This window comes from Thunnus thynnus, chromosome 18 (genome assembly GCF_963924715.1).
Source record: "Thunnus thynnus chromosome 18, fThuThy2.1, whole genome shotgun sequence".
NCBI classification, from domain to species: domain Eukaryota; kingdom Metazoa; phylum Chordata; class Actinopteri; order Scombriformes; family Scombridae; genus Thunnus; species Thunnus thynnus.
This window is the reverse complement of record NC_089534.1, coordinates 24,445,302-24,468,117: the sequence shown is the minus strand read 5'-3', so window position 1 is coordinate 24,468,117 and position 22,816 is coordinate 24,445,302. Positions and strand designations below refer to the sequence as shown.

General features: G+C 37.9%; 2 protein-coding genes and 3 non-coding genes across 9 annotated transcripts; 1 reads left to right on the top strand and 4 right to left on the bottom strand.

The window, feature by feature from the left end:
- Positions 1–591: 591 nt before the first annotated feature.
- On the bottom strand, positions 592–22,508 carry esco2 (establishment of sister chromatid cohesion N-acetyltransferase 2). Of its 5 annotated transcripts, none has more exons than XM_067573238.1 (17): positions 22,392–22,508; positions 18,124–18,215; positions 16,818–16,957; positions 9,829–9,896; positions 9,545–9,675; positions 8,873–9,185; positions 7,352–7,673; positions 5,977–6,098; positions 5,614–5,734; positions 5,269–5,356; positions 5,016–5,058; positions 4,515–4,659; positions 3,794–3,925; positions 3,137–3,226; positions 2,801–2,944; positions 2,036–2,220; positions 592–1,345 (listed from the first exon to the last, which is right to left on the bottom strand). In XM_067573238.1, the coding sequence occupies exons 2-17, from the start codon at positions 18,179–18,181 to the stop codon at positions 1,213–1,215; spliced, it is 2,235 nt and encodes a 744-aa protein (XP_067429339.1). In that variant the 5' UTR covers positions 18,182–18,215; positions 22,392–22,508; the 3' UTR covers positions 592–1,212. The 5 variants fall into 5 exon arrangements, with proteins under 5 accessions (XP_067429339.1, XP_067429340.1, XP_067429341.1 ...); XM_067573239.1 differs by having other exon boundaries at positions 5,623–5,734; positions 22,392–22,507; XM_067573240.1 differs by lacking the exon at positions 18,124–18,215 and having other exon boundaries at positions 22,392–22,479.
- ccdc25 (coiled-coil domain containing 25) lies at positions 12,446–17,216 on the top strand. Its single transcript, XM_067573251.1, has 9 exons — positions 12,446–12,649; positions 12,801–12,848; positions 12,948–12,987; positions 13,824–13,875; positions 14,342–14,417; positions 15,808–15,911; positions 16,135–16,337; positions 16,477–16,522; positions 16,634–17,216. Exons 1-9 carry the CDS (start codon positions 12,625–12,627, stop codon positions 16,661–16,663), a joined length of 624 nt encoding a protein of 207 aa, XP_067429352.1. The 5' UTR covers positions 12,446–12,624; the 3' UTR covers positions 16,664–17,216.
- trnaa-agc (transfer RNA alanine (anticodon AGC)) lies at positions 19,581–19,653 on the bottom strand. The gene has a single exon. It is a non-coding gene; the product is annotated as a tRNA-Ala (tRNA).
- trnaa-agc (transfer RNA alanine (anticodon AGC)) lies at positions 20,428–20,500 on the bottom strand. The gene has a single exon. It is a non-coding gene; the product is annotated as a tRNA-Ala (tRNA).
- On the bottom strand, positions 20,950–21,022 carry trnaa-agc (transfer RNA alanine (anticodon AGC)). Its single transcript has one exon. It is a non-coding gene; the product is annotated as a tRNA-Ala (tRNA).
- Positions 22,509–22,816: the final 308 nt, after the last annotated feature.

Here is a 22,816-nt window from a genome sequence, read left to right as displayed (position 1 = left end):
CTCTTCTTGACTTTACATGACAGTAAACTGAATATGTTTGGACTGTTGGTTGAACAAAATAAGACCTGTAAAGACGTCACCATGCAGTCTGGGTAAACTGAGATGGACATTTTTCAGTTTTCTGATGTTTTAGAGACTTAATGATCTGCCAAATATTTTGTCTACAAAATGCTTAAAAGAACAGTGAAAAATGATGTTTTAATCTCCCACAGAACAAGATGACATCTTCAAATGTCTCACACAGCCAACAGTCCAAATACATTCAGTTTACGATCACAAAGATCCATAAAAAAAAACTCATGAGAATCTGAAACTAGCAAATGTAGGACATAGTTGGCAATTAATTTTGTCGATTGATTGTTGCAGCTCTAGAGAAAATCATCAGATTACTTGATAATTAAAATAGTTTCAGCCTTAAACATGTGAACCTGTTGGCACGCTGTATCAGGTCTAACATCACATCTCAGCTAAACACCATTAAGTTATTTACAGTCTCAGCTAGAGATGAGCAACAATGTTAACTAACCTTTAGTAGTTTGAGTAAACTGTTCACATACAGTCGGTGTAATTTTGTGAAGAAGAAAGTCAACGTTCATAAAACAAAGGCAATATGTTTATTAAATCTATTTACAAAGTAGAATGCACCCAAACAATGATGGCGTCCACCTTTCAACAGGTCAGCGTCTATCAACATATTTTCCTTCTAAAGTGTCCAGAAAACCTGGAGCTGAAAAGCAACAGAGAAAAAAATCTGAACAATTAAGATGAACATGTATCATCAAAGAGGCTTCCAGTTTCATTTGTTGGTATTAACTTGAACACAAGATTCAAAAGACAATAATCCCAACAAAATACTCCAATACAAGATTAATCAGAGCAATTTGTGACGGTGTTTTCAGAACTGGGAAATATTCAGTCACCTCTGATATAAACATCTGAGTATAAATAAAAGGTCGTGAACATTAAAAAATCTCTAGACCTACTTAATTGATGTATTGTTTACAACTGAAGCTTATTTGGCAATAAAACTAAAGCCTGGTCTAGTCAGCGGGAAAACTTCAACAGGTACAGCTCAGCATATCAAAGAACGATGCACCAATGACCGACATTTGCCAATGCGTAATACTTAGATTTCAACCTGCCAGTTAAATCAGCCAACTCTTGCATTGATGTATCTTTAACCCACATATTTGGTCAAAGTGTTTCCAGACTTCATGCAATGAAGTTGTAGACCAGGAAGGTTGGTGTGTTGCAGTACTTGGTTGCAAACTGTTTGCCGTCAGGTGTTGGGTCAGAGAAGGCGATTTCCTCCTTAGTCAGGTGACTGCCGTACATGAAGGAGTTCCTGAAAAATGTGAGGAAAATGTAATTAGTGGGAGGAAAACTAACCTTTCCTTATTTTACATGTTCATTCAGTCGTGCTGTTTAGACAGTCTCATCCCATCGCATAATGTTGGGAAGCAGCTGCTCTTGATTGATTATATGTACAAGCCACACAAAGGGGACATTTATGGTTTATTTGAACTGTTTTAAAAATTTAAAAAAAAGAGAAAATGCTTCAAGGTTGATGACTGGATTTAAAAAAATCCCCACCTCCAAAATAAGCAGTACATAGATTCGTTGACCTGCAGTACCCATAGTGGTGCGTACTCTTGATCTTCCTGTGTAGTGAAGGATTATTGGCCACATTTTAGTGCAGAGATTTTGTTTTACTTCCATAAAAAGTGGAAGATAATCTGGCAAAACTGTTTACAACCTGTACGACTTTCTGACTTATTTTAGTGATACTGGCATGCTCCAAGATCTCAATAATCATTAACATAATTGATGACCAAAGATATGAAAATGAAACCGAAGTTGTAATTGACTGTAATTTTTCTTTACCTGAAGCCACATAAAAATCAAAGGGAAATGTGAGAAAGGAAGTTGTCGCCGTTTGAAGTTTTTGAACAATCTAACTTTAGGTTTTGGATGAGTGAGCTGAGAACAATTTTTACGACAAAACACCACCGTAAGAAGAACCCTTGCGTTGTACCTGACAGTGTCCAGCATGCGGGTAGCGATGCCCTGCCGTCTGGCCAGGCTGAAGACCCAGATCCGACTGATCCCACACAGAGCCTGTTCTGGGATAGTGGAGCAGCACCAGGCCCTGTGTCGCTCCATGAAGTCGTCCTTTGTCATATCTTTATGGCGATCCGGCTGCTCCAGGACTCTGTAAGCCTGACAGGGACAGAGAGAGGAACATCACCCCATTAACATACTGAACAAGCACCATTTACAACCAGAGGAAGACGCCTTAGTAATATTAGTAGTCCAGATGTGAATGTGTAAAATCACTCAATTCATCCCTTGAGATTCATTTTATATTATTAATAACAGACATCAATTTTATAAACTTTATAATTATGTATTTATTTGTCTGGCTAAATAGTTTTTTGGGGTTTGTTTTAGTATTTCTGACCTCTTAGTGGTAAAGAAAACAACATGATTTTCATTTCAATCATTACTTATTTTACAATAATTTAAATTTGGGTTAAAAAATAATTTTGTGTAACAGACCTATCTTATTCTTTATTATCCCTTTAAATATCTTAGAACCCCACAAAGTTTTAGGGACCCTTTCGGGGACTAATGATGTAACTCATGTAAAATAGAAAGTGGTTGACAATCAGCATCCTGTCATAAGTGGTTAAGATGGCGCCTCTACAAGCGGTCTCAAGATAAATGAGATCATTAACTGGGGAAAAAAATAAATCACAAGTGAAAAAAGTTTATCACACCAACACATCCTAAGCTCTACCTGTCGTATGGGTTCAGCGACGAGGCAGCCCACCACCATTCGCTCTGTGTTGATGAACAGGAAGGTCTTAGCCTGTGTGGGTCTGCTCAGAGTCACCTGCTGGAAACCCAACTCGTTGTCCGCTACTCGCCGCACCTCTTCAGCCTGCAAACACAAACACATAATGAAGAAAAAGCATGAAAATCAACATGGAAGAACAAGTTGTCACTGTTATAAAAACAAAAACACACTTGGACTGACTGACTTCACAGTTAGTGTTGTTTTGGTGACAACATACTACAACATTACACACTATGAGTGATACGCTGGAGCGCATTTTGTGTTCAAACCCTGCACCTTTTTGACGGCGTATTTGGGATCATCTGGCATGACCATGAGGATTTTTCCATCCCAGAACTCGGCCACCACCCGCTCCTTCTTCCAGCCCTGGAAACACAACAGAGAGAAGAAGCCGCTGCAGTTACAAGACAACATCTCCGAACATGCCCACCTCCCTGTGAAACAAACTCCTGCCAGTAGCGCTGGCAGAAGATCTCTGGAGAGTACTGCACTACTTCAAATAAAAGCAAATAAAATAAAAGCATTTCACCAGAGTTCCAATAGGTAAAAACTTTGATAACAAAGTTTATCTGTGTAAGTTGCAATTTATAGAATAAGAGATTAAAGAATAAATAACCTCCACCTATTTTTCATTTTAGATAAGCTAACAGTTACTATCATGAGATTCAGTCACTGAACTAGCTGTGACAGTATTTGTATTATCATGATTACCAATTTATATTACAAATGCTTTTGCAGTTATAAATACCTACTTAACACCGAAAAAAACCACACACACAGTTTTACTACTAAATCACAATAAGAAGTGACTGTATCCTCTAGCCTTTGATGGAAAAGTAACAATCAGTACACAATGTCTCTGAACATCTCTGGACCTCTGGGTGTCCTCATACTTGAGTACTGAGAGGTGGAAGAATAGGAAGGAGGTTTTACCACAAATTTGATGGAGTCGAGGAAGCGCTGGTGGAACTGGGTGTGTTGGAAATTGTCCTCTGGATTGTCTGCACTGTACACCATCCCACATGAGCTGCAGGTGGTCGCGCCAAACTGCTTCTGACCAGCGTCCTGACAGAGAAAATTACAGTCAACACACAACGAATCAAAGTAGAGCTGCAACGATTATATCGACAGAAAATTAATCTGCAGCAATTTTGATGGTAGAACAATCATTTGTCATTTACAGCAAAAACGCCCCAAAAAAGTTGCTGGTCGAACCTTTTTAAGTGTGATGCTTTTCTGTGTACATGATAGTAAAGTGAATCTCTTTGGGTTTTGGATTGTTGGCCGTTCAAAACAAGACATCTGAAGATGTGACCTTGGGCTCTTAGAATTTATAACGTGCATTTTTCACAATTGTATTTTTTGACATTTTATAGAAAATGTCAAACAAAACAAAAATCGATAATAAAAATAATCATTAGTTGCAGCCCTACACAAGAGGCCAATCAAAGTGGAGAAATTCAAAGCATGTTTTACTCATCTATTCAATCGGCCTAATTGCAACATTTTTGAGTAAAGTTAGTAAATGGTACGATATTTAATATTGGTGGGAAAAACAAAACAAAACAGCTCTTAATCAAAAATGTTTACATCCACTTTACAAAACTGAACCAAAATCTAAGTTTCCACCCACAAAACCAAAACAATGACATACAATAATGAGCTGGTCGTCATCCTGTTTCTCTTTCCTCCTGCGAAGAGTTCGCTCCTTTGCTGAAGATGAAGGAGTCTGCAGTGTCGTCATGGGGCCAGCAGGGGTGCTGCAGGACACTGGAGGCCGTACAGCCGCATTCTTTGACCTGCAAGACAATAACAGCAAAGTGTTTACAGGGTTAGTGCAGAAAACACAGTACGAAAGGTCATCAGAATCAGACTAGAGGTCATTAAAAATACAGGGTGTGTTTACCATCCATATCATATTAAATCAATGATTCCTTATATTGTGATTGCCATAAACAAATAATAAGAGAGAATAAACATGTTGGAAAAAATGTTTCCATCACCAAAATCTAAAAGCTTTAAATCTGTTTATGCGGGAAATACAGAACCGTGTTCACTCTTCCTGCTATGTGTCACACACAAATTTCCCTCTGACATGTTAAACAGAGATTCAGAAGTGTTTTTTTTTTTTTTTTAACCAAACACACCGTCTTACCTTTTGGAGGCAGAACCAAAGATGGGATACACTGCTGCAGACTCTGTAGAAGAAGGAAAAAACATCTGAAACAAGGATTTTCTGGAGTAACAGTGACATATTGTGATAACTGCTCTTCACCAGAACAAGGAGAGTGGATTGAATATAACCTGCACACACCATAGATTTGATGTGTGCAGGTTCAATTGTTTCAGTGGAGCAGTATTCATTGTAAATGTATTAATGCACTGGGACTGTGGTCTGTTGTGTCTACCTTTGGGTGAGGTGGAGGCAGTGCCGACGGGACATATATCACTGAGGTCAAAGACGGGCTGAGAGCCTCCATCTGTCAGAGAGTTATCCTGGAAAAAAGAAAGAAGAAAGATCAATGTTAAAACAAAAAGCAACAGAAATAGTAAAAACATAAGAAATTGATGTTTTCAAAAAAATGAAGTCAACATTGTTTCAGCCACAATTCAGTTGAGATTGCTATGAATTGAAAATGTGATTAGTGCATGTGAAGCTGAAGTTAGATAATCAACTTTGTCAACACGAAGGGAAATTTAAAATCCTGTACAGCAACACAGTATATAAACAGTATATGTGAGTTTACTACAACCTGCTGTACCTGAGTGCTGAAGGTTAATGCTGTGGTTGCAGGACTTGGTGTCGGGGTCCTGGTCAGCACAATCGTCAGCTCCTTGGTAATCCCATATTTCTCTGACAAGACTTTCGGAGAGCTGAGAAAGGAAGATGAAGATCAATGACCACCTGAATGAATTCACTTCCCCCTGAACCACTTTTAAAAAGTTAAATGTAAGTGAAAACATAGATTTGGTTAAATAATGGTGTGGTGTTTTGTCTTGCTAAAACTTTCAGAAATGTGTTAGTCATGTTTGTTCTGTCCAAAAGGTTGGAACAATCTTTCAATTTAGCGGGAAAAAATCATGTGCAGCCAAACTTTTATACACTAAAGTGTCACCTGAGTGGTTTTGGAGTTTCTGGCAGGTCATAAACAGCGTCCAACCAGTCTGTTGGATCATACTTCACTCTCTGCTTGGTGCTCTGTTGGTTCTCTTCTCTCTCGACTGGCTGGGCAGCAGCCTGCAGGTAACAACAATACATGAATCAGAAAATAATCTGTACTAAATACCACAGTAAGAGCTCCAGAGTGGGACTGTTTGATGGCAAGTTGCCACTTTAACTTGTGCTCGTGTACGACTCAGATCAGCCTTCAAGTTTAGTCAGTTATGGCACAAGTTAGCATGTGTAAGACCTTCATAATATTAACTGAGACTGAAAGTTCATCGCTGACACAACAATCTTTCCATAAAGTCTTTCAGTAGCTGCTCTGAAGCTTTCAATGCAATGGTAAGATATTTGTGTCAAACATAATATAAACAGGAGCAAATAATGCTTAAATAAATTTGAGGATGCCTTTCTCAGACTCAGCAATGATTCACCAACTTCAAATAAAAAGAATATTATGCTTCCTGAAAACTTCCAAAATGTTCAGATTTGAGAGAATCTGCTGTTTAAAGATACAGCGACTGTTACCTTCAATTCCACATTTTATGTTCCAACTCAGTGTTGACACTGTTGAACCTAAAACATAAGCCACTAGAGTTTCAAAACATCAGTCGGACTGAGTTCATTATAATGTTCTGAAGTCAAAGATGACATCTTCATTTTATCTCTGATCCATAACAGTCCAAACCTCAAAGATATTCATTTTACTACTACTACTGAAGAAAAGCAGAAAATACACATAACTGAAGCTAGAACTGGTCAATGTTTAGTGCATTTGTTTGGGAAAAAACCCTCAAAATAGTTTTAGATTAATTTCTTGTCAATCAACTGATAATTTCAGTTTAGACCTGAAAGAAATTTGGGAATCTTGGGAGTCACTATGACAAAAAACATGGATAAGACTGGGATAAAGAAGTCACTTCCTGATTATAACAAACACTAACAGCACCTCACAGTCTGGTGTATAAACAAAATGTGAACGGCGCTGCCTGATGTAGCATGATGCTTCAATTACTGACTGAAGCATCACAGCACAACAACATATTCTAAGAACACCTTTCAAGGTTAAGATCAGGACTTCTGCAGTCATCACCTGATTTAAGGCTTTTTAAGATACAGCCAAACAGGTCAAAAAATGACAGAAAACCAAAAGTCAACAAATATTTATGAAGAACATTAATTCATTGACATTTTTAAAAGCTTCTCAGGCCTTTTTAGAGGAAATTGAAAGATGGCATAGAAACATTAAATATGTCGGTGGAAGGCAAGGATTATGTTAGAATATTGTATCATGGTATTTCACACACAAACACATCGACTCTCCTCACCTCCTCAGGATGTTTCTGCAGCGGCTTCATCACCTCAGTGGGCTGCTGCTGCTGCTGCTGCTGTGTTGTTTTCTCAGTCTTGGCCGGTGGCAGGACAGCTTTGCTTTTCACCTGAACTACAGCTGGCCGGGTTGAGGACTTTGGTGCAGACTTTTTGTACATGGAGGTGGGCTTCTTCCCCGTACCAAAGAAAGCAGCTCCAACAAAGATCTTGGGCTTGGGCTTCAAGCTGCTGAAAGTGATGGTGATTGCCTTCTTGGACTCTGTCGGCTTGTTGTTGATGGGAACAGCGGCTGTAGTGGATGCTGGTTTAGCAGTGGCACTGTTGAAATGGAAAAACAAGTTACAGATAAATTAAAAAACAATACCCCTCTTATGAAAAAATGAAACACCAGGGTCCGACATAAATGATGGACCGGTGCCGGTAAAAGTTTCAGCAGGGCAGAGTCATGGCGGACAAATAAATTTGGGTCACTATCAAGACGGCCGATAAGTAGTTTGGAGTCACAGTGTAGGAGCAGGTTTACATCGCTGTGTGGCGCAGCGACGCTGCTAAAGGACGAACGCCACTGATGAAACTACAAAATGAGTACAAAAGTACAAAAATAATCACGACAAACGCAAACTTCGCACTTGTTTCAATTTCCAGCAGCTGACTGAGGCTAGTGAGGAGAGAATGAGATGTTTGCTCCGTCTCTCTCCTCTGCTCTGTCTGTGCCTGTGTGCACGAGGGCGAAGCTGAGCCGCGCGCGCACACACACACACACAGAGCAGACAGCAGAGCAGAGTCCACAGTGGACAACCAGACTTAAGGTTATGCTTTACTCGAGTCAACGACCGCTCGCTGCCGTTAAATACAACAAAATCCAGCAGTAAGGGAGACGGCACGAGCAATTTATCAAACATCTGTTGAACAAGCGGAACATAAACTTAAATACAACGTCTCTGACTTCCAGCAGTAAACTCTCCTCTCATCCACAGCCGCTATATTTAACAGCTATACGGAGCCCGTTATGCTAATGGAAAACAGTTATGAACGAACTAAAAACGGACGTTCATCGTATGTTATGATTGAGTCTAATTAACTAAGTAGTTTAAAATTAGTGTGATTCTTGTAGACTAGACTGACACCAGCAGCCCCTCCTCTCTACCAGCAGCAGCAGAGGGAGGACAAAATATAGAGAAACCTACATTTATACACCATTCATTTACTGATACAATATGTGCTTAATTTTAAATTTTGCATATTTGTGTAACATATCAACATTGCATATCCATAACTAAAGGAAAACAACCAAATCTGAAAGTAACTTCACTGTTGTACATAGTATGTATACAATTAATCAATCACCAAAATTATGGAGAGTTATTTTCATTTTTTGGCTATAGGGCCAGTGAAAATATACAAGAGGCCAGCAAAACTCTGATCTACTGGCCAAGTGGGCGAGCAGGGAAAAAATGTTACATTGGGCACTGAATGTCCAAGAAACTACAACACAGTTTCAGCAAGCTTAAACAAACCTGCTGTTAAGTTTGGACAGCTTAATCGCCTTTGTAGATGTATTGAAGCTTTTGAAGCCCATCTTCCCTGCATGACTGGATCCTGCAGCCACTTTTCTCGGCTTGCTGCCTCCTTTCACGTTCTTCTTATTCTTCTTCTCTGGCTTTTTCGCCTGGGAGGGAGGCAACGGGAGAGGAGGAGAAGGCCGAGACTCCTTTATCGCCTTCCTCTCTAGTGGAGTGAGATAGATGGGCTTCTTCTTGCCATAGAAGGAGCTTGTAACCACGGCAGGTTTGAATGGAGAACATTTACGGGGTGATTTGGCTGGAGAGCCTAGAAAATGGATAAACAAACAAAGATGATATGTGAGGGAAAATTCCATCATGTCAACTCTTCTGAGTAAATTCATCTACTAGAATCTCAGTCATCATCATCAGTCTGTAACCGTAAAGGTTAGATAGCTGTAGCTCCCTCAACATCTTTATCAGATGTCAAAAAGCCACATTACTAGTAGGGTTGCAACTTACAATTATTTAGTCGATTTGTCGTTTGGTCTATAAAAATGTCGATCACCGTTTCCAAAAGCCTGAGATGACGTCCTCAAGTGTCTTGTTTTGTCTCGACCGACAGTTCACAACCCAAAGATATTCAGTTTACTACCTAAAGCTTGCCTTTCAGCAGTTTATCCCTACCTGCTGCTCTGCGTGGGGATTTCTGTGGTGAGGGATACGTCTCCTTGCCCAGACGCCCGGCTGGTTTCTTCCTGGGAGATCTCCTCTTCACAGGGGACGTCTCCTCCCTCACCCCTTTCTTGGCCGGGTGACTGATGTTAAAGTGAAACAAGATGAGTGAGAGGTGAGAAACAACAAGTGCCAAAAAGTTAATTATGCTTTAGGTTATTAGTACGTTTTTTATTATTATTAAATACACATTTCAACACCAGAAAAAGGGCTGTCTAAACCTGCATGACGCTCACCTGTCTGAATCCAAAGAGGGGAGCTTTCTCTTCCTTGTAGTAGTCGGCATCATTTTCACAAACCTCACCTGCACACAGAGGAACATACGCAGCTCTTCATTGGTGATGTGAAACAATTGGGTAAACACAATTTTCAGCCTTTTAACTTCATCTGGACTCTTATTTTGTACATTATCCATCACATCTGTTATATTTCAGATTCATATTTTGATCATCTTCAAAATACTGTCTGTATATACTCTTATATGTGTGTACATTGTATTAACATATTGATATTTAGTACATTCTAACATCCATGGACAACCATGCACCTTACTAACTTAGCAATATCCACTTTTTCAAGCCTCTGTTCCATTTTTATTCTATTTTTATATTTTAGTCAGTCTATTTAGTTATTATGTATAATTCAGCCTTAAGTTGTATTTATTTCTTTTACCTAGCTCTTTGTGTTTTGTATTGTCATTTATGTCAAGTGGCTGCTGTGGCACCTTAATTTCCCTTTGGGGATTAATAACGTACTGTCTCTATTTATCAATCTATTTTAACATGTTTGAATGTTCTTCTTTAAAAGACAGTTCTTTTAGAAATGTTACCAACTTCCAGAAAAAGGGGAAAGTTTATCCACTAATATATCTATAGTTTTACAACTTACTGTATCGCTGAGTGAATACAAAATTGGAGAGATGTTTCTAATAATTCACATACTCCAGAGGTGGAGATTGATAGCACACGAGAGTATCATGACTATACCAATGTTTAAATGAACACTGGGCCTGTTTAATGGATGTTTCGCTTAAAAACAAACTCCAAAAACAAGAGTAGATAATGAGGACAACTGAGGATTACATGCTTTTGTTTTGTTATTGAGAGTCTTTGAGCTTTTCTTTTATGTGCTGGTTTCACAGCCAAACAGTAAAAGACAAGCTGCTTCTGTTTGTATTGTTTTTTTATTCACCTCTTTTGCAGTTATATATTTATCTGTTATGAAAGAGTGAAAAGTTGATTTTGTAACAACTGCAGCCACAGAGATGTCTTATGGTCTTATGTGAAAAGGTCTTCATTCAGACTTTTTCGCGTTTGACGATAAATTGGCAGATTTTTAACAGTTTGGTGTCGGTGAGAGAGTGCACAACCTCGGTAAACTTCATCCCAACACCCGGTTATTGATAGTTTAGGATATTTATCGGCTTTATGAGATAACGTTATACCTTAAACGACACAGCAGTTCATCTTTTCTGTGCACAAATACTTACTGTCTCCAGGTTACTTAAACGCTCACGTTAGGTAACACAGCGCTTACTTAAGAGCCAGAGTGGAGATGAATGGACAATTGGCGGGATGACTCATCTAAACAAAAGTCTAATCTGCCGATCTATCGACCTATCGATCAACTGTTCCCTACATTGAACCACAGCAGAGTTTTCCTGATTAGTGATAGTCACCGTGTTTTGTAGTTAATATAAATACGATTAGTTTGAGCATGAAGACTTGTGACTTGTGTTCACCGCGTTACTTTCTGATAAGTAAGTTAAATACGTCATTCATGAAAGAAACTAGCTAGTTAAAGTATCAAATAGGAAAAGGACAAACATGAAACATTGATTAAATATCTTACCAGTTGCGTCTCTGTCGTGCTACATAAAAAAATAGATGTTTTTGGAAGATTTAGATGCTGGCGGGTTTCCTGCTGCTGCCGCGTTCCCTCTCTGTGTTTTGAACAGCGCGCCAAACAGACCGGACAGGAAACGGAAACAGAATCCTCTGAGCGAGTTACCACAATAAAATCACACTGGGACTTCTGGTCGTGGTCTTCAAAATAAAACGAGATTCTAATAGCATTTTTTTCTGACAAACTTGATAAACTTGACTAAAGAAAATTATGCGATATTGTTGCCATTTCCTCCTGATCTGATTTTGTTGTGGCATAAAACAACGTACATATAACACACTTAACAAAGTATACAAAGAAACAAGAAAAAACAAAACAAAAACCTTTGATTCAATCCAATCATTCCTCTTGTTTGTACTGGCTATTAAAAGATCCCCTTCAAATGTGTTTTCAATGTAAGTGATGGGGGACAAATACATTTTGTGCAAAAATGCATTTAAAAGTCTATCTGCTGCTTCAGCAGTCTGAGTTATTCATTTCAAGTGGATATCTGCCACATTTACAGTCTTTTTAGCCTCAAATTCCCTCTTTCCTCAGACAGTGTTTCCCTGTTGAGCTGTGGAGGAAGTATAGTAACAAAAAGACGAACTTTGGCACTAAAAAGACTGTAACGTTGAACAATATCTACTTGATTTGACTCATTTGGATGGCTGAGGCTTCATATTAGCTTCAGATAAACTTTTAAATACATTTTTGCACAGTAGGAGGTTTGTGGATTTTGTCCCCCATCACTTACAATGTAAGTGCATTATGAAGGGATCTTCTAATGTTCAGTATGAACAGAAGGAATGATTATGGCAAAAAAATATTCAATGTCCATTTGGGCTCCTGACTGTTGTTTGAAGACAGACTTATAAAATTGTGAACCCGTCTAATGGAATTTCAAGCTTTTAGTTTGTATACACGTCGGGGTATTTCCTGTCTTGCGCAATGCGCATGCTAACTATCTGTAGCTTCACACAGCTGGCTAACAACTTCCCGGGTCAACTTGTGCACGCGAGAAGTGACAGCAGCAACGTTATCAATCGACAAACAGCTGATAATATTGATTTCTGTCAATAATCTTAGCTTGTCAACCTTATACACTTACTGTTCATCTTTTAGAAGAACATTTTAATTCATCAAAGATGGTGTTTTACTTCAAAAGTGCCGGTGAGTACAACCGCAGTGCTAGCAGCAGTTAGCTCGTAGCCAGGTTAGCCTGTAAACTGATGAGATCTGTTGGCTTTTAGCTTCTTTTATGTATCCGTTTGTATTTGTGACATTTTTCTCAGTGATATTCCGTTTCTTGTCTTTCTGTCAGTGGTGAACCCTCCCTACACGATCTACATGGGGAAGGACAAGTATGAAAGTAAGTCAGTCACTTTATTCACACATCGGATATCTTTGTGTATCTGTCATTTTGTGCTTTCACGCATAAACTAATAGACTGAGGTTGTTTTGCCAACAGATGAGGATCTAATCAAGTATGGATGGCCTGAAGACATCTGGTGAGATTAAAATGTTTCGTCTTTTTCGTCTCTCACCCCTGGAAACACTTGTGTTTTGTTCTACTTTGCTACAGTTGTGCAAAATTACTAAGTACATTTACTCAAGTACTGTACTCACGTACAATTTTGAGGTATTTGAGTATTTCCATTTGATGTTACTTTATACTTCTACTCCTCTATATTTATTTAACAACTTTAGTTACTTTTCAGATGAAGATTTGACACAATGGATAATATAACAAGCTTTTACATACAACACATTGTTAAAGATGAAACCAGTGGTTTCCAACCTTTTTGGCTTTTGACGTCTTACAAAAAGCAGTGTGTAGTCGGGGTCACATTTCAGATGTCTATGAGTTGTTAACAGCTTCACCAAATAGTGATTTTTCCCTCTAAACTTCTCACATGCTTTCATTTCAATAAATGTTCAAATGATCCAATATTTCACCAAAAATCAAAGATTAGAGGAAAAGTCCAAAAACTGAAAACAGATTTGTGTATCAGAACTTCGTTTTGTCTGTGGGAACCACTTGACTAAACTAGTTAACTGTATATAAAGTAGTTGAAACCAGCTCCACCTCCAGCAGCTGCAACAGTAACATGCTGCTCTAACACTGATGCTTCAGTATTAATCTAGTAATCTAATGATGTCATATATAATAATATATCAGTCACTGTGGTGGATTTTCTACAAAACTAGTAGTATTCTCTGATCCCAGTGGTGCTTAAAGTGCTTACAAATGTAATTTCTATATTGCAAGTAAACATAATCAACATAAATATGAACATGAATATTGTGAGATTTTGTGACATATTGTTGTTTTTTCCATGTCCAGGTTTCATGTGGACAAACTGTCCTCGGCTCACGTTTATCTGAGATTGCCAAAGGTAATGAGTGGGGATTATTTTCATTATTGATTAATTTGTCAATTATTTTCTTGATTAATTGATCAGATGTTTGGTCCAGTAAGGAGTCAACAAGGCCATTGAGAATGTGACTGAATATGGACATTTAAGTTCACAATCAAGGCTTTATTCCTAATTATACTGCATTATTATATTATTACTATCATTTTTATCATCATTATTGGCCAGTGGACAGGAGAATACAATGATGCCTACATTCAAAGTGTATTTAGAGCTTGAATACAGTAGACATGAACTATCAAATCACATTTTTATCTTTTTCTGTGAGCTTTTAAAGTACGATGTAAAATGTTTACTTTGTTTTATTGTCATCTCAGCTACACCACACACTCAGCCATAATGCAGTCATGGTCATCTAAAAAGTGACTGTGATAATTATCTCTCAATCACACGTCAGGCGTTGCTTATGGTTTTGTGTCTTTTCTAGGGTAACACCATAAATGACATCCCCCCGGAGGTGCTGATAGACTGTGCACAGCTGGTGAAAAACAACAGCATTCAAGGTAAAGTTAACGTCATGTCATAGGAAGAATAACTGAGAGCAGATATCAGCCAGGAAGTCATGAGATCAGGAAGTCACATGTCGTGTTTTTCATTAAACCAGAGTCTCGGTGGAAAAAACACCTGGTAGCCTGTCTGACCCGAGCGTTTTACATCTGCTAGAATTTATTTTTAATCGTGCATCTGTCCACCAATTCCCACTGGATAGAATCAGTATGTTTTCACCTGTTTCATTCTGATTAATAAAATTGCTTCTCATCTCTTTTTCTTTTTACCTCCATCAATGAAGATGAGAGAAAGTAATGTTTGGGCTCAAATACTGTGTACAGAAATCCTGTGGGCTCAGAGATCAGTTGATCAGATTTTAGTGACAATCTAGACTTTATGTTCTTGTAGCCATAACCGTTATATAACAGCTAGAGAGGAAGTACAGCAATCGTCAACTTAACTCCTTTTACGGGATTCTGTTTTGGTGAAAAAGTGAGCAAACATGAGACTCGTGTGATGTTTGCAGAGTTTCTCTTTTAACTACTTGCTTTGCAGGTTCTAGTAGTGGAAGATAATTTAATGAAGCAGCATGTCATAACCCACAACTTGTGTTTTTCAGGTTATGTGTCTACAGCTGCAACAATTATTCAGTTAATCAATAATTTGCTTGACAGAAAATTAACTGGCAACTATTTTGATAATCAATTAATCCTTTTAGTCATTTTTCTAGTAAAAGTGCCAAATATTTGCTGGTTTCAGCAAATAAACATTTGATGTTTTTTTTATTGTACATGACATTTAACTGAGTATCTTTGGGTTTTGGACCGTTAGTCAGACAAGAAGAAGAAGAAGAAGAAGAAATCACCTTCAACTCTGGAAAATGATATTTAAAAAAATATTTTATGAACAAAAAGATGAATTGAGAAAACAATCTGCAGATGAATTGATAATGAAAGCAATCCTTAGTTGCAGCCCTATATGTGTAGTTCAGAGTGGTCAAACTGGTGTGACATTTCATGCCTTGTGTACATGATGCAGATTGAATAAATCATTTATTCATACATGTTGATTTCACCCTCAAAACTGCAACACACTGCTGACAACTGCTCTGATGAATCAGTTTTAGAGCCTCTTTTTACTGTTTTTGTCAGTGACATATTCCTACCATATGTTTATTTATATAGTGCACCCTTCATACACAAGATGCAGCTCACAAATGAAGGAGACAATTTAAACAACAGATAAAATATTAAAATGCATTTAAAAAGAGGAAATAAGTGATCATTACCACTTTCACCATCATCCTGTAAGATTGAGCTATCGTGTACATAATTAAAAGACAGTAGTGAAGTAATATTGTAGTATATTATAGATATTAATAATTACTGTGTTGTATGTTGTCAGGCTGTAAGATGAACAACATCAACGTGGTTTACACACCGTGGGCCAACCTGAAGAAAACCGGAGACATGGACGTGGGACAGATCGGCTTCCATCGACAGAAAGAGGTCAGTAGACCACTGACATGAAAACTCACCACTGGAAAAATGAAGAACGGGTATAAAATATCATTTAAACCCAATGAAGACATCACATTCATTGTGATGGATTATCTCACAAGTTGTTTTTCATACATGAATGAGCAGCAGCGATTGGCTTTGTCTGAAAAGAGAAATCACTGACAGAACAGACTGGTTCAAGTTGTTTCGTATTGGCTCCTGTGTTTCACAGGTGAAGATCGTGGCGGTGGAGAAGAAGATCAACGAGATGATAAACCGTCTGGAGAAAACAAAAGAAGAACGCTTCCCCGACCTGGCGGCAGAGAAAGAGTCAAGAGACAGAGAGGAGAGGAACGAGAAGAAAGCTCAGCTCCAAGAACAGAAGAAACGAGAGAAAGAGGAGCAGAAGAGGAAAAAAGAGATGGAGGAACTCAAGTAGGTCGACGACTGGTCAGAATGTCACATCATTGGCTGTAAAGCTGCCACAATATTGTACAATATCACTGTTTGTACTCTTACACAGAAATCTTTTGGATTTTTTTATTAAAACCTGTGTTGTGGTTTCTCTTTCTAGGAGCTATTCTTCACTGATGAAAGACGAAAAAATGAAGACTAATGAGGTGAGGATGATTTTATTAATGTTAATTACCTAATTCAATTCACAGACAAGAAATACAAAGTGACATGTGACACCAGCTCTGATCACGTCCACCGTATTGTGTCATTAACAGGACGGCTACGATTCAGACGACTTCATGTGAGAGGTGACGACCAGACAGCGAGCAGACAGAATCCTCCGCCAGCACTCAAATCTGCTGTGGGGATGCTCCCCTGCTGCTTCTGCTTGCTGCAACAGTGCATTGACATTGGGGGAAAAAATTTAAAAAAAAAAAAAAAAAAAAGACAAACGGATACCTTTTTTTGCTTTTGGACACTCAGAAAAGCAGAAAAGGAGCCAATGAGCAACAGAGCTGGGACTATTCCTCGTGCTGATTGGTTCAGACGCTGCTTCCAAACCAAACCACGCTGGCTGGCCTCGACATCAACGGATGACTCTGTAGAAGCAACACAGGACAACAAGAACGCTGAGGATCATTTTAGGGGGAGAAACACTCAGATAGCAGAACGCTGTTTATTCTGCCGTCTGGAGTGATGTTGATATATGATAAACAAGTGTCTGTATGGGTGCATTTGTTTCAAAACCTTCTGTAGCAGCATTTTGTTGAGGCTACTGACCTTTCTGCCCACTTTCTTCATGTGTCCATTTCTCTGCATGTCAGATTTTATTGAATAAAATCCAGTATATTAATTAAATTAGAACTGCAACGATTAGTCGATTAATCAGTTGATCGACAGGAAATTGTCAACTATTTTGATCAAATCATTTGTCTTTTTTTTTTAACTGAATAACAACAAGAATTGGCTTCTCAGACGTCAAGATCTTAAGGTTTTTGTGTCATACATGATAGTAAAGTGAATATCTTTGGATTCTGAACAGCTGATGAGATAAAATATGACAACAAATTTAAACAGGCATTTTTCACTGTTCTGGAATTTTATGGAGGGAAAATAATTGTCAGTTTAATTCATAATGAAAATAATTGAATGTCTAGATAGTAATTGTAACCACTTGCACTCGTGTTGACAAGCCATTATATTCTTCTGCAGAGCACCATAAACCAGTCCCAGCCAGTATAATCCAGTAGCAAAACCACAGTGTACGGAGCCACCAAAGTCCTGACAGGATAATCATTTGTGCACAGACCATTTTGTGTGCACAAGTTAATAATTCGTGTTAAAAAATCTATAATATATCAGGACTCTGGGGCTTTGTAATAGTGCCAAATGAAGCACAAGAGTTTATTTTTGACCTTTGAAATAGTAGAAATCTTAATTAAGAGCTGTTTAAAATGGTTTTGACCTTGTACACATCTCTCATAGTCAATTGAGAGTTCCGGTAGAAGCTAGTAAGTGAACCTTGAGTCAGTTTTATTGGTCAAATAGGGCCTGTATTTTCACACACACACTGTAACCAGACCTGCAGTGCCAGCTCTACCTGCACTACCAATCTGCAAAACTGTATTCTGCAATTTTGACACTGAAATATTCTTTCCAGTATTCAGCAGATGACACGCTGTAGTTGACACAACTATAACATTTAATATTTTAAACACACAAAATGTAGCAGCTATTACAAAAAGACATAAACTGTACTTCTTGCCTGCAGGTTGTGCAAGTTGTGCAACGGCAGCTTGTTTCTTTCCTCTAGGTGGCGACATCAACACGTCTACGTCACAGACGTATCTGGATAACCTGCAAGTTTCAAATGATGATGCTGTTATTTGTCTTTCTTTGACTGAGCGCTTGTGTTCATGGAGGTAATGTGGTGAGTGAGGTTAACAACAAGCTGCTCCATGAGGTGCTTTGCATGTAAAGAACTGAATAAAATGTTTATTTGTATCACATAACTTCATCATTCTATTTTTTAAAAAATAATTTCTGTATGTAAGTTAGTTTATTTCATTTTTTCAAGATGTTATGTTTCAAATCAGATGACGGATGATTTGTGACAAAGAATCAGCAGCACTGCAACACTGTTCTCTATATCAGTATGTGTATAGAGCTGCAACTGTTAGTCCATTAATTGATTAGTTGCCAACTATTTAATTGATCGCCAACTCATCATTGATCGGCATCACTATCAGTTGATGACTTGTTTTTGGTTTTTGCTACAATGGATCTAATGTCATTTTCAGTCAGATGGCAAAACGTCCCCCGTCCCAGCCGTCCTCTATTTGTCCATCATTATGTTTGAATAGAATTAGCAAGATTAAGCCCAACATTTACAAAAAGAAATTTAATTAATTTACCACTTCATTCATGTTATTATAACCTTATTATTGTCATTAATGAAGGCAGACTTGTGGACACAGTTATTTCCTGTTACATTGTTAAGAATTTTCCAAGTACCTTTGATATTATTTTTATTTTCTTTTAAGTATTGCTTTTCATCAGTCTTTGTTCTAAATTTTACGAAGTCTCTGTAAAGTTTGTTTTTCTTTTCTTTGACCCTGGTGTTCTGTATACATAAGTAACAACAATATTTCTCATCCTTTCCATTCAATTTCCACAGTTTTGTTGTCATATATTCAACTGGTCTGCATTTCAATCACTGTCCACATACAGGACCACACCCCCTCCCCTAAATAATAATCCTCAATATGGAAATCAATACCTTTCTCTTGATTTAACCATGTCTCAGATAAGGATATCAATTTGAATTTACTTTTAAATGTATTCAAACATTCATTGATCTTAGTAAAAATTGCATTAAGACTTCTACAGTTGAAATGTATTGACAAAAATGAATTATCCGCTTCAATATTGTCATTATTTGATCATCAGTATAATATTTATGATGACACCAAATAAAAGTACATATTATATATTAAATTGCTATGACAATAAAATTCAATGGAGTAAAATGTATATGTCACATATAAAACATAATATACTGATTTTCACTATTTTTCTATTAAATATGTAATTAATATACTATTGGTTGTTGTTTTCACTTCTTCAGCTCTTTTTTTCCCTCATAACAAATCTTGGTGTTACATATATATGTGGAAGGGTTTTCTGTCCATGTTGTTTTTTGAGGAAAAGAATAAATGTATCTGGAGGATGCGGGCATCGATCCCGCTACCTCTCGCATGCTAAGCGAGCGCTCTACCATTTGAGCTAATCCCCCGTTATATTTGTTCAGTCATCTCATCTTTTTTTATTTTTATTAATGGTCTATTTCCATCGCTTTAATTTGATTAATTCAGCAGTATCATGCTATTTTCGACATTTTGTTGTTCTGGATTACACATCTCAAATGTTACTGTCCGGTTTTGGTCACTGCAGGTGCACGTGTGTTAAAAGTCTTCATTGCCGTAAAGGTTTCACAATAAAAGCCTTGTTGAGAAATGACTGGATTCTGTTCTCTGAAAGGCTAGAGGGCTTTTAATTTGAAATGGATACAGGAAGTATTGAGTTTACTTATTAACTACATCAAAAATGAAACGGGAGCCGATCAGAAAGGATAGAGGTATTATATATATTCAAAAATGGTATCGTATTTATTGGGACAATGTACAGTTTTAAAGATAAATGTTGATGCACTGCAACAGAGTTAGCTTTAAAGCTAATTTTCATCTGCAGTCCCTTGCAATTAAAACACATAACAACACAATAACAGTACAAAGCAAAAAACATACAGGACGCATACAAAGCTACACACAATAGCACATCACATACACCCACAATGTCAACTAGGAATTAATAATGTAAGCATAGCAATTTAAAGACAAGACTATTTGAGAAGACCATGACTTGAATTTTTGAGTAATTAGTTTTATACAGATGGAGACTTAAAATAGAGTTAATACAACCAGTCAATCTAATGTGATTGGTTCGTCTTATTGTAGTATTCTTAATAGTAATATGTATAAAGTTAGCGAAAGACAAAGAAAAAGTGGGTTGGAGGATGCGGGCATCGATCCCGCTACCTCTCGCATGCTAAGCGAGCGCTCTACCATTTGAGCTAATCCCCCATGTTGCACAACTTTTCAGGAAGGCATCTCATATGTGCGTAAACAGGGACAGTAAATTTGAATGATAATTGCTGAATTCAAAAACGTACACAATCCTTTTACTTATTTTTTAAATCTATTAATTTTATTATGTCATAATCGGATTACCTGGCACATAGTTTCCTCTTTTTATTCTTCAGACTACATACTACTGTTGACTGTTTTCAATAAAGTTGACGGAGGTAATCAAAGAAACCTTTGCTAGCCGTTATTTCTCCAGTTTCTCACTGAACATCTATACTGCTTGTTCTTGTGAGCACCTTTCTTGTTACCCAGGAACGAGGAAAGCTGAAACTATGAACTCACCGGATGGAGTGAAATCAACTTGGCGTGACTTACACGTGCGGTGTACGGTAAAGTTAACATGAAATGAGAATTGAGAGGTAACATCCATGAAAGAAAAGGTTGATTGGAGGATGCGGGCATCGATCCCGCTACCTCTCGCATGCTAAGCGAGCGCTCTACCATTTGAGCTAATCCCCCGTGATGCATTGCACTAGGTCAACGCCAAACTAACAACTCCTCATCTTACCTGCCATTTGATTGTGTGGTTAAAAAAATATTTACGTTACTCCTGTGACAAGAAGTGAGGGATGAGAAGGGTCCGATGTTACAACAAATTCTGTGACCTGTCACATTATGTGACCTGCCGCTGCAAATATTTACCTTATAAATAGCATACTCTACTTGATATTTGTTACCAAATAACAGCTATTTGGTACATTTTATGGCAAGGGAATAACATTGTGCATTTTCATTAGGGCACAATGACAAACACATCTGATGAACGCAGATTTATCAAGATTATCAAGACTCCGGCAGAGACCATCATACTTTTTCATTGACGGGAAAGACTGGAATATCATCGAAAGAAAAAGACAAAAAAGAGGGTTCAAAGGACTGCAGTGGACAAATTTAATATCTAAAGGACTGAGGACCATCCATCCTTACTGCTCAAATGCATTCAAAAGGCACAGACTAAAGGTTTTAGGATAAGAAAAAGCAAGCCTTGATATGTCTTGCTTACTACCGATTTGAGGACTGCACATTATATAACTGTGCCTGAAGACAGGGAGGACGACTTTAAGGCAAAAGTGGAGTTTCAAAGCAGAATGAGCATTCACATTCACATTATAGCTTCGTGCACATAGGTGCATTGGGTATGAGTGGGTAAACTTCACTATCAAATAACCTCCACACTGCTCTGCTGAAAGAGTATGAAGACTCCGGATATATACTTCACTTGAAAGCATCTATGGACCTTTATGACAAGTGGAAGGCAACAATATTCTCTGGCTGTCTGTATCACAGGAATTAGTTATGGCGGTACTGATTTTCCAGATTTCAGCTGATCGGGAAGAACCCTGAGAACCAGTTCCCAACCACATAAAAAAATATCTCCTAATAAACAAATACCTCTTCGATAAAAAAGTCTAAAAGAGAGGGTTTCTATGAAATAAACAAATAATAAAACGGAATAAAGCCTGCGGGTGTTTGGCTATCATTAGGCAAGCAAACCTTTGCACGAATAGCACTAAGATCTGTCCAAATGCAGGTATATAGTTTTATTCTTTGACAGGTGAACTTTGACAATTACCAAGCCATTGTTTCCTTTGTAAATATTGGCAATGTCCTCCAGAAGTTTCTGCTTAGTAGGTGCCGTTTTGAAGGCTCGAGTTTAGTGGCCATCGCCATGTTTGATTTTTGGAGCCAGAAGTGGCGATGACCTAGCGTTAGCTGCTAGCTTGGTTAGCACGTTGCATTTACAATCTTTGGTTAACAATGTTAATGCTAATGCTAATTTCCGCTAGCGAAAAACAGGCCTAAAACAATTAAAACAAAATATACTCACCGGAAAACCTGAACATCCGACTCCTTAGAGGGTCTTTGGTCTTTTATCACAACCAAACGCAGAACAAGATTTTTTTAGGCGACCAAAATGTTACAATTAACTTTCATGAACTGAAAACACGCTGTGAGATAACGTCAATGTCTTTACGCCATGGTTACGTTACATAATCAACGTTGTCACCTTGGTAGTGATTGGTCTATCACAACGTAGCCACGCCCTAAAGCATACGCAGCTTTATCGTCTAATCGTCTATCAAAATGGGTCCATAATTTACAAAATGAACATCATGCTGTATTGAATAAGACTTGATACTAGCTATTGAGACCATAAACTGATTAGGAAAAAGTTTACTGTAATTAATTAAGTGAGAAGTAGGGTTATTCTCTCATTGACTTCTATACAATCAGACTTCTTTTTGGAGCCAG

Coding starts and splice junctions, on each gene's coding strand:
- esco2 (XM_067573238.1), bottom strand. CDS start 18,181: ATGTCGCCACCTAGAGGAAAGAAACAAGCTGCCGTTGCACAACTTGCA. Junction 9,186..9,544: donor ATCCCCACGCAGAGCAGCAG/GTAGGGATAAAC, acceptor TCCATTTTCTAG/GCTCTCCAGCCAAATCACCC. Junction 3,227..3,793: donor TCGACTCCATCAAATTTGTG/GTAAAACCTCCT, acceptor TTGTGTTTCCAG/GGCTGGAAGAAGGAGCGGGT.
- ccdc25 (XM_067573251.1), top strand. CDS start 12,625: ATGGTGTTTTACTTCAAAAGTGCCG. Junction 12,849..12,947: donor GGGGAAGGACAAGTATGAAA/GTAAGTCAGTCA, acceptor TTTTGCCAACAG/ATGAGGATCTAATCAAGTAT. Junction 13,876..14,341: donor TTTATCTGAGATTGCCAAAG/GTAATGAGTGGG, acceptor TGTCTTTTCTAG/GGTAACACCATAAATGACAT.